Source organism: Cebus imitator, unplaced genomic scaffold (genome assembly GCF_001604975.1).
Source record: "Cebus imitator isolate Cc_AM_T3 unplaced genomic scaffold, Cebus_imitator-1.0 Scaffold193, whole genome shotgun sequence".
Taxonomy (NCBI): domain Eukaryota; kingdom Metazoa; phylum Chordata; class Mammalia; order Primates; family Cebidae; genus Cebus; species Cebus imitator.
This window is the reverse complement of record NW_016107508.1, coordinates 1,234,365-1,247,928: the sequence shown is the minus strand read 5'-3', so window position 1 is coordinate 1,247,928 and position 13,564 is coordinate 1,234,365. Positions and strand designations below refer to the sequence as shown.

The 13,564-nt window shown below is 46.8% G+C and overlaps 1 protein-coding gene across 2 annotated transcripts in view; it reads left to right on the top strand.

Moving 5' to 3' along the window:
* FBLN5 (fibulin 5) overlaps positions 1 to 9,448 on the top strand; it is an 81,543-nt gene extending 72,095 nt beyond the window's left edge. Inside the window, exon 11 of one of the 2 annotated variants that reach the window (XM_017546958.2) lies at positions 8,485 to 9,448. In XM_017546958.2, the coding sequence (XP_017402447.2) occupies positions 8,485 to 8,646 (162 nt within the window). In that variant the 3' untranslated portion in view covers positions 8,647 to 9,448. The remainder of the gene's footprint in view (positions 1 to 8,484) is intronic. The other variant, XM_017546959.2, reaches the window with a different exon arrangement.
* Positions 9,449 to 13,564: the final 4,116 nt, after the last annotated feature.

The window sequence follows — 13,564 nt, the reverse complement described above, 5'->3', positions numbered from 1 at the left end:
TTTTTTTGATACAGAGTCTCCCTCTGTCACCCAGGCTAGAGTGCAGTGCTGTGATCTCACTGTAACCTCAACCTCCTGGGTTTAAGCAATTCTCCACCTTAGCCTCCTGAGTAGCTGGGATTACAGGCATGTGCCACCATGCCTGGCTAATTTTTTGTATTTTTAGTAGAGATGGGGTTTCACCACCTTGGCCAGGCTGGTCTTGAACTGCTGACCTCATGATCCACCCACCTCAGCCTCCCAAAGTGCTGGGATTACAAGCTTTTGCCACCACACGTGGCCAAGAAGTAGTTCTTAAGTACCTACCATGCTGGCCAGGTGCAGTAGCTCATGCTGCACTTTGGGAGGGTGAGATGGTAGATCACCTGAGGTCAGGAGTTTGAGGCCATCCTGGACAAGATGGTGAAACCCTGTCTCTACTAAAAATACAAAAATTAGCCAGGTGTGGTGGCATAAGCCTATCGTCCCAGCTACTTGGGAGGCCGAGGCAGGAGAATTGCTTGAACGCAGGAGGCGAAGGTTGCAGTGAGCCGAGATCGTGCCACTAAGCTCCAGCCTGGGTGACAGAGCCAGACTCCGTCTTGGAAAAAAAAAAAAAATTACCCACCATGCACTTCTAGAAACCAAGGATATAGCAGTGCAGAAGAATCCCCAAATCTTTGCCCTCAGGACTGCAGAGGATATGTTAAAGGCATCACTCACAGCAGTGCACTCCATCAGCATGGTCCAGCACAGTAGCCACTGTGGCTCTTACAAATGGAATGAATTAAATAAAATAAAAAATTCAGTCTTTTCATGGCATTACCCACATTTCAGGTGCTCAAAAGCCACACATGGCCACTGTATGAGACATCCCAGATACAGAACATGTCTATCACCGTAGGAATTTTGATTAGACAGCACTGACTTATCCACATCAGCAAAAGATTTTAGGGCACGCATGCTGAAATACATTTACTTTTTTTTTTTTTTGTAAATTGTGTGCGTTTACTACTGTGTCATTTGTATTGTTGAGCTTCAATATCCTGCAGCTCTTGGGGAATCACCCCTCTTTAGAGACCACTGGCTTAGAGTAATATTTTTCACATTTCAGTGTGAATTTGGGCACTTGTCCAAAAAGCAGACTCCAGAGCTCCCTGTCCAGAGAATCGATTTCAGAAGATAATGAGTGAAGCCCTGGTGTGTTAATTTCCCGAGGCTGCAATAACCAATTGCTACAAACTGGGTGGCTTAGCCAATGTGGTGGCTCCTGCCTATAACCCCAGCACTTTGGGAGGCCAAGGTGGGAGGATCATTTGAGTCCTGAAGTTTGAGAGCAGCCTGGGCAACATAGTGAGACCCTGTCTTTACTTTAAAAAAAAAAAATATAGAGCTGGACGTGATGGCTCATGCCTGTAATGCCAGCACTTTGGGAGGCCAAGGTGGACAGATTGCCTGAGTTCAGGAGTTCAAGACCAGCCTGGGCAACATGGCAAAACTGTCTCTATAAAAAAAGAAATTAGCCGGGCATGGAGGCAGGCACCTGTAGTCTCAGCTACCTGGGGTGGGGTGTATGTGAGACGGGAGGATTGCTTGAGCTTGGGAGGTTGAAGCTGCGGTGAGCTGAGATTGCACCACTGCATTCCAACCTGGGCAACAGAGGGAGACCCCATCTCTGAAAAACAATAAAAATTAAAACTTGGTGTCTTAAGGCAAAGGAAATTTATTCTCTCACAGTTCTGGAAGCCAGGAGTCTGAAATCAGTTTCACTGAGCTGAAATCCAGGTGTCAGCAGGGCTGTGCTCCCTATGGAGGCTCTGGAGGTGAATCCGTCCCATGCCTCTTCCAGCTTCTGGGGGCCGCCAGCATTTCTTGACCATGGCTGCATCACTCAATATCTGCCTCTGTGATGATGCTGCCTCCTCTTCCTCTTCGGTGTGCATCAAATCTCCCTTTGTCTCCTTCTTATATTGACACTTGTGATTAGATTTCAGGTCCATTCAAACAATCCAAGATAATCTCTGTCCAATCCTTGATCACATCTGCAAAAACCCTTCTCCTTGTAATGGAACAGGTTCCAAGCATTAGGCCTTGGATCTCTTTGGGGGCTGTTATTCAGCCTACCGCACCCAGGAATCTGCATTTCTAACAGATGCTGCTGTGATCCTCCAAGGTCACTGTGGGGAGCCATATTGTAAAGGACAGGTCCATGGGAGTTTATGTGCTTTCATTAGAGACTGGGCCCTATGAAGTCATGGGCCACTAGGCAGGAGGACAGAAATCATCTGGATAAGGCTGGCTTTCCAAGGATCCACACTGTCTGAAGCTGTGGGATCCTCCCCGGGAGGCCACTCAGTCATTCTAATGTGGGCTCTGGAACCATACATTCTACAATTTACAATGAATTGGGTGATGTGACCTAACCTCTCTGGGTCTCAATTTCCTCATCTACAGAGAGAGCATAATTATAGTGTTCACTTTAGGATTAGATGAGATCATCCACTTAGCACCCTGCCTGGAATACTGTTTTTATCAAAGAAGTGAAGCTTGGTGTGGTGGGGGGGAGGGGGGTGAAACAGTCGATGACTTTCTTTTTCTCACGCTGTTGGACCAAACCTGTGGACATCTGGGTTACATCTCAGGTCAATCCCCTAGGATTCACAGGCATGTTCCATTTCTGTTCGATTGTCTCATTCTCTCATGTCAAAAGTCTGTGCTAATTTAAATGGAAATTTCAACCTATCTCTTACCCACTGTAAAGTTTCTCTCTGTCTCCTAGTTCAGAGCGGGCAAGGGGTGTGGTTGGCCTCTGTCCTGCCCTCTTCTCACCCTCCCAGTAACAGCAGTGCTGGTCCTGGCTCCTCCGGGCTGGCAGTGGAGGTTCAGGTGGTGGAAAGGGTAAGGTTGGGAGGGTGAGGCTTCTCCCCGACTGTTGCCATTGTAACCAGGCATTGCTACTCCCTCCAGGTAAAGACCTCAAAGCTTTTGCTTTCATGGGATGCTTTTGTGGGTCTTTTAGAGATTTGCCTGAGAACTTCACACTGACCAGTCCCTGATATGGGCAGTAGGGTCTGTGGTTGGTCACTTGCTACTCCAAATCTCTCAGTCCCTAATTCTGGGGCTATGTCCCATACAAATGTTCTGTGGTGGTAGTGAGGTGGGGGGGGTGTCACTGCATCCTGGCAGCAGACCTTACACAAGGGCCTTTCAGGATGTCAACATCAGCTGCTTGCATTCTCCATTCCTCACTATGGTATGGGCAACTCAGGGCTCTCCTCTCTAGATTTCTCTTGGAGAGAGTCTGGTACCATTTTTTGCATCCTTAAACTTCAGGGGCCTGCATTTCTGAACAGTTTTTTTTTTTTTTTTTTGAAACCCTTCTTGATTGAGATGGAGGCTGGTAAGCATGTTTAATGAAACATACATAGAGTTGGGTACAGGGACTCATGCATGTAATCCCAGCTACTCTGGAGGCTGAAGTGGGAGGATCGCTTGAGCCCAGGAGTTCAAGTCTAGCCTGGGCAACATAGTGAGACCCTGTCTCTACAAAAAAAGATTTAAAAAATTAGCCAGGTGTGGTGGCATGGCCTGTAACCCCAGCTACTCTGGAGACTGAGACGAGAAGATAACTTGATTCCAGGAGTTCAAGGCTATAGTGAGCTATGGTTGTACCACTGCACCCAAGACTGGGTGGCAGGGCAAGACCCTGTCTCTTAACAAGAAAAACAAAAAAGTATATATGATGGCTGGGCGTGGTGACTCATGCCTGTAATCTCAGTACTTTGGGAGGCCGAGGTGGGCAGATCACAAGGTCAAGAGATCAAGACCATCCTGGTCAACATGGTGAAACCCCATCTCTACTACAAATACAAAAATTAGCCATGTGTAGTGGTGTGTGCCTGTAGTCCCAGCCACTTGGGAGGCGGAGGCAGGAGAATCGTTTTAACCTGTTAGGCAGAGATTTCAGTGAGCTGAGATCATGCCACTATACTCCAACCTGGCGAAAAAGCAAGACTCCATCTTGGGAAAAAAAAATTATGAATGTAGGCTGTAGGGGGTGACAGAATGAGGGAAACATCCGGCTTTGGATCATAGCATTGTAAGTCCTCAATAACTCCATACACAGCATCAGCAGCTGGCCATCTCTAGTGCCTGTATGTGCCAGACGCCATTCTAAGTGCTTTCTATCGGTAACCCTTTAATCTTCACAAGAATCCTATGATATGGGATGATTTTATCCAGATTTTACAGATGAGAGCACTGAGGCACAGAGCTAAGCAACCTGCCCAACTAGTATCACAACCAATAAGCACTGGGGCAGGATTTGAACCTAAGTGGCCTGGCACCAAAAATCTGTGCTCTTACACTTGTCTTTAGAATGGGGAAGTATATTTTACCTACTCTTCCAGCTTTGGGGTCTCAGAATAACCTGAGATCACAAGAAGAGTCTACTTTAACATTAGGTTACAAAAGAAAGTATTCAGTAAATAGCAGTTATGATTGTATAGATACTGTTGTGGCCACTGCCACTCTTGCTGCTACTGTTGTATGGAGGCTGTGAGCTCCTGGGCTGTGGAGAGCCTGGGAATGCCACCCAGGGGACTGGAGCATCGTGTGGGAGGTTGGGCTGGTTGGCTGTCCAGGCTCTCTCACACCCTGAGATTCACTGATTTGATTATAAGCACGTGGGAGGAGACTCATCTGACCCCACAGGCAAAGCATACACACTCACGTGCACACACACACCCATGTGGCCACATGGGTCCATGCATACACACACATGCCCATTCATAAGCCTTACTGGCTGTCTGTCTCTCACAGCCAAAAAAAATTTTTTTTTTCCTCTGGAGAATAAATTTAATTTATGACAGCTATAGGAAAGAGGACTGGTGATTGGCTTTGGCCAGGTGGCTTGGGGACATAATTAAGGCCAGAAGAAGGAGCAAGGTCACAGGGTTCAGATTGTGCCCAAGTTCACTTACTCCATGACACACGTGGATCAAGTGGCAGGGCCCATGAAAGCTGACTTGCTGTAGCGTGGCTGCTTGCCACAGGTCAGACCATCTCATCCCACAGTTGATTAGAACAAACCTAAGTGTGTGTATGGGAGCAGGGCCAAGAAGACATACGGCTTGTGGGCTGTCTGCAGCCGACTCCCACTGTGGTAGGGTCCACTTGCGTTCAGTCATTCGTATGCATTCCTCCGTCACCAGCACGCACTCAGCACCACTGCATGTGAGGCTTCAGGTCAGTCACGGAGCATTGAGAAACAAACACGATGTAGCCTCTGCCCTGGAGGAACCACACACACCTTAGTGGAGAGGGGGAAAACAACCGAGCAAACACAATGCAAAGGGGCAATTCTCAAGTCAAGGCAAGACCCGTGGGATGGTGAGTAAATGGAGAGGTACAGAGACCTTATCATAGAGTATAGCGGTTAGAAGCTTGATTGCTGGAGCCATAAAGTCTAGTACCGTGTAGTAGTCTCATGGCCTGATGTAGTATCCCTAACCTACTAACAGCATAGGGTTGTGAGGGTTAATTAAGAGGTGCAGGAAAGTTGTAGCCAGATGCCTGGCATATAACCACCACCATCATCACCGCCACCCCCATCCTCCTCATCTTTTCGCACAATCAAGGCTATGAATGCCCAAGGGCTCTTGGGTTTATTTCATGAATGCCCTGGCTCTGCCCTAAAAGCTGAATGTGGAGGTGGCTGTCCTCAGCTCTTGTGGCAGGTACTTGAGCTCTCCCAGGTGCTTGTGGGTAGGGTGGACCCAGGTAGAGGCTAGATTCACCAGTTTCTACAGTTACTTCCAAATGGGAGGATCCAGGATTCCAAGTGGGAGAGTCTAGGATTCTTTCATACTCAGGAGACATTGACCAGGAGAGCCCAAAGGAACACCTCGGAAGTTTGCAGTTGCCCCCTTCTGCCTTCCAGACCCTGGGCTCTGCAGATGTCCCTCCAGAGGGCTGCCCCCAGCTCGGGGTTCTCAACTCTTGGCCTTTGTTCACTCAGTGAAACCTGGCAAGATATTTGGATATGTCAATACTGCAGGCATTTCCCTGTATGGCTTTACTCTCCAGAGTCCTGGCCCAGGGCTCAGGTTTCATAAGGGCTGACAAGGAAGTCCAAGCCATCCTCTGCATGAGGAGGAGGTGCCAATAACGTGGATGCTGACGGGAACAGGAGGAACCAGTGCCAAGAGGAAATTGTGTGACTGTCACGCTGCTGACAGCCTCATGGACAGGGGAGGTCACAGCATCTGGCCCCCACCTGTCTGCCAGCCCCACCCTTGTCTTACCTGTGGTAGCTCTTGAGGATGTTCAGAGCTTTGTGGGAGCCCTTTCTTTATGCAGACAGATAAAACATCTAGTGTAGCTTTAAACCAGTTAGGTTCCTTTGCAGAGACTTGCTTTCAGCTTCTGGGCACGGGGCTGGGCTCTGCAGTATATGGGAAGTGATTGTCCAGCCCATCCCTGTTCTCCCTCATGCTGTTTTCTGTATCAGTGCCAATATATCTGTCCCTTGCACTGACAGTGAGCATCTCTCATTAGGTCAGTGCTAGAAAGAAGCAAAACACATCAGCCTCTTCGGATACTTGCTGTGCAGTGAAAGCAGGCTGGGGCTTGGGGTCAGAAATACCCAAATGGAAGCCCTTGGCTCTGCCCTGACTAGCTGGGTAACCCTAAGCAATTATTTAACCTCATGGGAACTCAGTTTGTTTACTTACAAAACGGGGAAGTAGTGAGTCATACCTTTCATACAGCACTTAGACGAGGACAGCCAGGCCTCTCCACCTGGGTCCTGTGCCTTTAGATCAACACTTCTCAATAATTAATGTGCACACAAAGCCCTGGGGATTGTATGAAGCTACAGATTCTAGCTCTGTAGACCCTAGCTGGGGCCTGAGATTCTGCATTTCTAAGACGCTCCCTGGTGACACCCATGCTGCTGGTCCAGGGACCACATTTTGAGTAGCAAGGCCTTTCAGGGTTTTATGAGTTTTTTGTTGTTGTTGTTTTGAGATGGAGTCTCGCTCTGTTGCCCAGGCTGGAGTGCGTTGGCCCAATCTTGACTCACTGCAACCTCTGCCCCCTAGGTTCAAGTGATTCTTGTGCCTCAGCCTCCTGAGTAACTGGGATTACAGGCATCTGCCAACACACCTGCTAATTTTTGTATTTTTAGTAGAGATGAGGTTCCACCATGTTGACCAGGCTGGTCTTGAACTCCTGGCCTCAAGTGATCCACCCATCTTGGCCTTCCAAATGCTTGAATAACAGTTGTGAGTCACCGTGCCCAGCCATTTTATGAGGATTAAATAGGCAGATGTACATAAACGTAGTTAAAAGGTGCCTCACTCATGATGGGTGCTCAGTTGATGTCATTCCTCTCTGCCTTCCTCCTTGAAAGTTTTAGAAAAAGACTCAGTGAAGGAGAGTGCTCATCTGAAATAATTAGGACCACAGTGATCAGGTTACAGAATGGTGAAGCTGGAGATGACTCTAGGTTATCTAGAGGGGGGCTCTTAAATTCCACCTTGCCCAGGCATCACCTAAAAATATAGGAATGGGCCTATATTTTTAGGCCCATTGAGGGCCTAAAATCTTGGAATGGGCCCTGGAATTGTTAGTTTTAAAAAAAGTTCCAGTAGCTTTTGATGCCATTGTTTTTTTAAAATTACTGATCTGGTCCAAACCCTCATTTTATTTTTCCTCAAAAAAATTTTTAAAAACTTTTATTCTACTTTCAAGGGTACATGTGCAGGTCAGTTCTATAGATAAATGATGTGTCACACGGGTCTGGTGTACATATTATGTCATCACCCAGGTAATAAGCATAGTACCCATTAGGTAGTTTTTCGATCCTCTCCCTCCTACCTGCCACCCTGACGTAAGCCCCAGTACCTGTTGTTCCCTTCTTTGTGTCTGTGTGTACTCAATGCCAAACCCTCATTTTAGAGATGGGACCCAGAGCGGTGAAATGCTAGCCCTAAGTCACACAGAAGTTTCGATCAATGATTTGTTCATCATTCAAGATATATTTTCTCAACACCTTCTGTGTTCAAGGCACCAGGCTGGGTTTTAGGGGGACTCAGTGGTGAAAAGCCTGACCCCAGTACCTGTTCTTATAGAACTCATAGGCTAGTGGGGACCTAGATGTCAGACATGGATCAGGTAGACAGTGTAGACAATCACACATGGACACAAATTATTTTCATCCTATATAAAGTAGAGGCTACAGTGGCAGAGGTCACAGAGGGACCTGCCTTATATTGGGGAGTCAGAGAAGACTCCTCTTAGGATGAGAACTTTCAGATGAGATCTGAAGGGTTAGCAGAAAAAAGCCAGGTAGAGAGTGAGCAAAGCCAGGGAAAGAGTGTGACATAGTTGAGGACCAAGGGGGTGCCAGTTTGACCGACAAGGCAAGGGGAGAACCCTGGTGGGGCTACAGGGTCACCATGCAGGCCTTCTCTCACTAGTGTCCCCCGGTTCTGTCCACAGCAAACGGGCCCCATCAGCGCTACCTTAGTGATGACGCGCCCCATCAAAGGGCCCCGGGAAATCCAGCTGGACTTGGAAATGATCACTGTCAACACTGTCATCAACTTCAGAGGCAGCTCTGTGATCCGACTGCGGATATATGTGTCGCAGTACCCATTCTGAGCCTTGGGCTGGAGCCTCTGATGCTGCCTCTCATCAGTACCAAGGGACGGGAGAAAGGAGAGCAAACAACAGAATGAGAGTGAGACAGACGTTACGCGTTTCCTGCTGAACGTTTCCCCGAAGAGTCAGCCCCGACGTCCTGACTCCCACCTGTACTATTGCAGACCTGTCGCCCTGAAGGACATACCACCCCCAGTTCCTATGATGCAGTTATCAAAAAGTATTATCATTGGCTCCCTGATGTAAGATTGTTGGTGATTTTTCAAGGCCTTCAGTTTATTTCCATGTTTTTCAAGGAAAATAGATTAGGTTTGTGGTGGTCTATGTTCAAAGACTGTGAACAGCTTGCTGTCACCTCTTCATCTCTTCCACTCCTCTCGCTGTGTTGCTGCTTTGCAAAGACCCGGGAGCTGGTGGGGAACGCTCGGAGTAGCTAGTTTGCTTTTTGCATACACTGAGGAGGCTATGTAAACAAATCGCAGCAGGATCGAAGGGTTTTTAGAGAATGTATTTCAAAACCATGTCTGGTATTTTCAGCCATAAAAGAAGTTTGAGTTGTCCTTAAATTTGTATCACTGTTTAATCCTGTCTTGTTCATTTTGATTATTTTAAAAAAATAAGTTGTAGAATTCCTTCCAAAGGCCTTCAGACATGTGCTATGTTCTGTTTTCCCAAACTCAGCCTCCTCTCCATTTTAGCCCAATGTTTTCTTTGAGGACCCCTTAATCTTGCTTTCTTTAGAATTTTTACCCAATTGGATTGGAAGGCAAAGGTCTCCAAACTGATTAAATATTTGAAGAGAGCTTGTGTTTGGTTCATTTTGACATCATAGATGATTCAGCGTTTGGGGCTCTAGTTCTGTTTAAACCTGTTTATTATGCACTGGCTTAGAAAGCTCTCCAGAAAGCTAGGGCATCAGCTGCGACTCAGGCAAATTGATGGGAGCAGAGGTGGTGGGGCAGAGAAATGGGAGTGGTGGGGAAGTTAGGGGGAGGTGTCATCTTTGAGTCCTACTTCTTCTGATTAGAAAACAACCAACAATCTTTCTCTTACGTAATTATTTCTGGTGCTTCTGCAGAACAGGAATGTGTTCAAGTTACTTTAACCCAGTGACCCTCAACCCTGGCTGCATAGAAGGATAATCAGTAGAGCTTTGGAGGAAAGACAGATTCTCTGGGACATGCTGCCAGACACTCTGATGTCATTGGGCTTAGGTAGGGCCTAGCCATCAGAATTTTTGAAAACTTGAATACATAGCCAGAATTGAGAATGCATTGTTACAAACCCTAGAAAGAGAGGTGGACAGATGGGGCTGGAGGTCTAGCTGCCTTGCCCTCAACATCTTTTCTGCTCACTGTAGGATTCATTATCCTCTTCCTGGTCAGGGCCTCTGGATATCCTTCAAGTCTTAGAACCGTGGGCAGGGGCCAAGAGAGTCAACATTGCAAGTCACAGGAGAATAGGTTGGGATGGCTGTCTTTATGTGCCATCTCGGGAATCAACCCAAGGCTTCAGTAAAAAAGTGTACTCCCTAATAGCCAAGGTGGAGCCTACAGATCCATCTGAGGTGCTCCCGTTCTACCTGTTGGTGATGTAGTCATTAAAGACCCACACCATGCCTACCGGGAACTGTGTCCTGGACCCCTAGTCTTGGTAGGCATTCCACAGATCCTTATGATATGGACAGCAGACAGGGAAATACTGGGTAGAAGAGGATGGTTCCCTGGCAAAGGCTGCACCTTCAAGCCTGGATACCCATGGCCCTAAATGAGGACAGGCATTCCTGTTTTCATCCCTAAAAAGTTGCCTTTTGGCCTGCCACATTCCCTGTCCTATACCTATATAAACCCTGAACCCTATGCTCCAGGCTCCAGAAGCAGATGGGAGACGAGGAGATGAGCAAACACGAATGGCAGAACAGTGTGGCAAAGAAGGAAAAAAGAAAAATTGGGAGGAGTTCGGCTGGAGACGATCCGAGAATTGGCCACTGAATGGCCAGACTCCAGGGGAGGATCATCTTCCCACTCCATCCCCTGTCCAGCTCCCCATTCATCCTGCTTAGAGCCACTTCCACCACTCAATAAAACCCCCACATTCATCCTTCAAGTTCATGTGTGACCTGATTCCACCAGGATGCTGGATAAGAGCTTGGGATACAGAAAGCTGTCACACTGGCCCTCTACCCTTGCAAAAGGGCAGAGGGTCCACTAAACCAGTTAACACTTAAGCTGTCCACGGATGGCAAGGCTAAGAGACTGCACCGTAACACGTGCCTACTTGGGCTTTGGAAGTCACAGACACCCAGCCCTAGATGCTGTCATAGGGCTGGAGCCCAAAAGTGCTCACCCTGGTTCCTGCACCTGCCCATCTGCATACTCCCCTTCCCATAAGGGGTTTTAGCTTGAGGCGGCTGAACAGAGAGCCACCCCCTGTTGCACATCCTGTGAGGGGGCCAGGGAACTCTCCTGTTTCATTTAGTAGCATCTTAGGCCTTCAGTGGAAGGAAACAGCATGTTCCACTCCCTGTAGCATCTGAGAAGCTGCAAGTCCTCTCTCCTCACCCAAGAGCATTTCTCACACCCACACCACACACCTCACTTTGCTCTTGCTGTGGGTATCTTTTTCCCTAACTACATCTAAACCACACCTGCTTGTGCTTCTTCAGTAAGGGTCAAGTGGTGTTAGCATTCAAAGCAGCAACAAATGGCTCAGGATGCTTTGGTTTCAAAGCTCAGAAAACAGAGTGATTCCCTTGGGACTCACTCAGCTCGGCACCTGAAGAGCAAAGACCAGAAGGCAGCAGTAAGCCTGAGTCTCTGCTGTGTGGGGAGACCCAGGTGCCGGCAAGAAGTGTGGAATCAGAAACGCTGAAAGTTTATGTGAGCTCTGTCCCGAGCACCTCCGAACCACTGCCTCTAGGCTCAACAGAACACAGGGGTAAGTTTCCACGAACTTTTCAAAAAGGCTGGGAAGCTTTTTGTCTTGATGATTTGAGGACCCACTGGTTTCAGAGGTGCCACATTTGGAACCAGATCCAAGTCTCTAGGCTCTGTGTTTTATTTGTTCATGTTAAAATGTGGCTTTCTGCTTCTAAGAAAAGAAGCACACAGAGGCTCATAAAAGCAGCCTCCAAGGGCTTCTTGGGCCTCCAATTGCTCTTTCAAAACATGGTCTGATGAGTTCAGTGTAAATTCATCAGAGGCATGTGGGATTCATTTACCTTAAAATACACTTGGGCCTAAAAACTAAGGGAAAAACAGTCCAGGGCAAAGTGTGTACTGCAAAGTCAAGCCCGAAGCATTTGGGAAACAGTTCCAGAGGCTCCCAGAACCCCAAATGCTACTTGCTTCACCCACCCCTTAGGGATCATTAAATGTGATTTTTTGTACAAGACTGGGCATGAGCCTGCTCTCGGATCCCAGTGCTGTGCTCTGCTGTGCGGTTCCAATGGGGAGGGCTTTTTCCTGGACCCTGAGATCTCCAGGCTCCCCACGCCTGTTCCTTGTCAGCTCTGTCCCATCCAGGAGCTGGGCTGTGAGCTTGTCAAGTGATCCCTGCTCTGAACTGCTCCATCAGGCCCTGAAGAATGAAGGGTACTGCAGTGGAAGGGGTGCAGGATTAAGAGCAGGGACACCTGCAAAAGCTCTTGTATTACCACCTCATCTTCCAACTTTCATAAGGGTGAAAACTTTCATTCAATTGCTTCTAATTCTAAAGTTTTGTGATTCCTTGAAATGTACTTTGGGGATGACAGCCAGCATTTCCATTTCACTGCAATTTCAGAGTTTCGCAGTGGTTTGCCAATCGTGACACTTTCTAACTGGCACAAAATCCACAAAAATCTGTCTTTCCTCCACCTACCTGTTGCCTCTCAGGCTTGGGTAAAATACTTAGACACTTTCTTAGGTAAGTCTTGGCCCTTGGGGTGTTATTTGCCCAGATGGTAAAAACATTTAAGTAGGTCTGATTATTTCATTTTCAGTGGTTTCAGTGCATTTTTGTGGCCTGGGTGTTTACCGTAATGTGCCCAAGTTGTTCATTCGGAGCCAACAAGAAAACTTGACCAAGGAGCTCTTCTCTACTCCCCTCTTGCCAGATGAAATCCCGTTTGTAAAAGGTCTTTGTCTTGAGAGGATCACATACTTTGGTTGAGAATCCACTTTGGTTAAGCCGGTTGCTGGATTCAGAGACGTGAATGGCATAGAGAGTCCACCGATAACACCTTCATCCATGAGTTTATGCAGCATACAAGACAAAACTGGAATATAATGTGCTAGGTGCAGTAGTAAGGTCAACAAAACTGATTTTAGTTAGATTTTAAAAATAAGACATCTCTCTTATGCAAGAAAAATTCTTATGAACGTTTATAGATGGGTTTGAAATGTAGAATAAGTTGCCTCTGCTTAGAATTACTAAATATTTTTGAAAGGAAACACTAATAAATGTTAAACTTTTTCTTTCTTTTTAATACAATTTGTGTTTACTTTGAATCCAATATTTTCTTCTCTGGAAAAAAAAAGTGAGCACTTAGCAAATCTCCATTATTTTGGAATTGGCCAATGCTCATAAACCACAAACAAATATACAGATTGTTCCTTGTGCTGATATTTTTGTTTTCAAATTTCTTAGTGCTGTTACTTAACAAATGGCTGATATGTTTGTCGGAATCCCTGGACATAACTAAAAGAGGTTATTTAAAAAAAAAAACAAAAAACAACAACAACAAAAAACGAAAACCAAGAGGCTCCAAGACAAAGGAGTGCATAGAGGCAAGGTTTATCACTTTGGTATCTTTTGCTGGGATGAAAGCCTCCAGTTAGAATGTTTGCTAATGATTCTTAATAAGGAATCTTAGCCAGCAGCCATCAGAGAAATAAATCATTAAAGTGAGAAAATAGGTGTCAACACAGGAGTGATC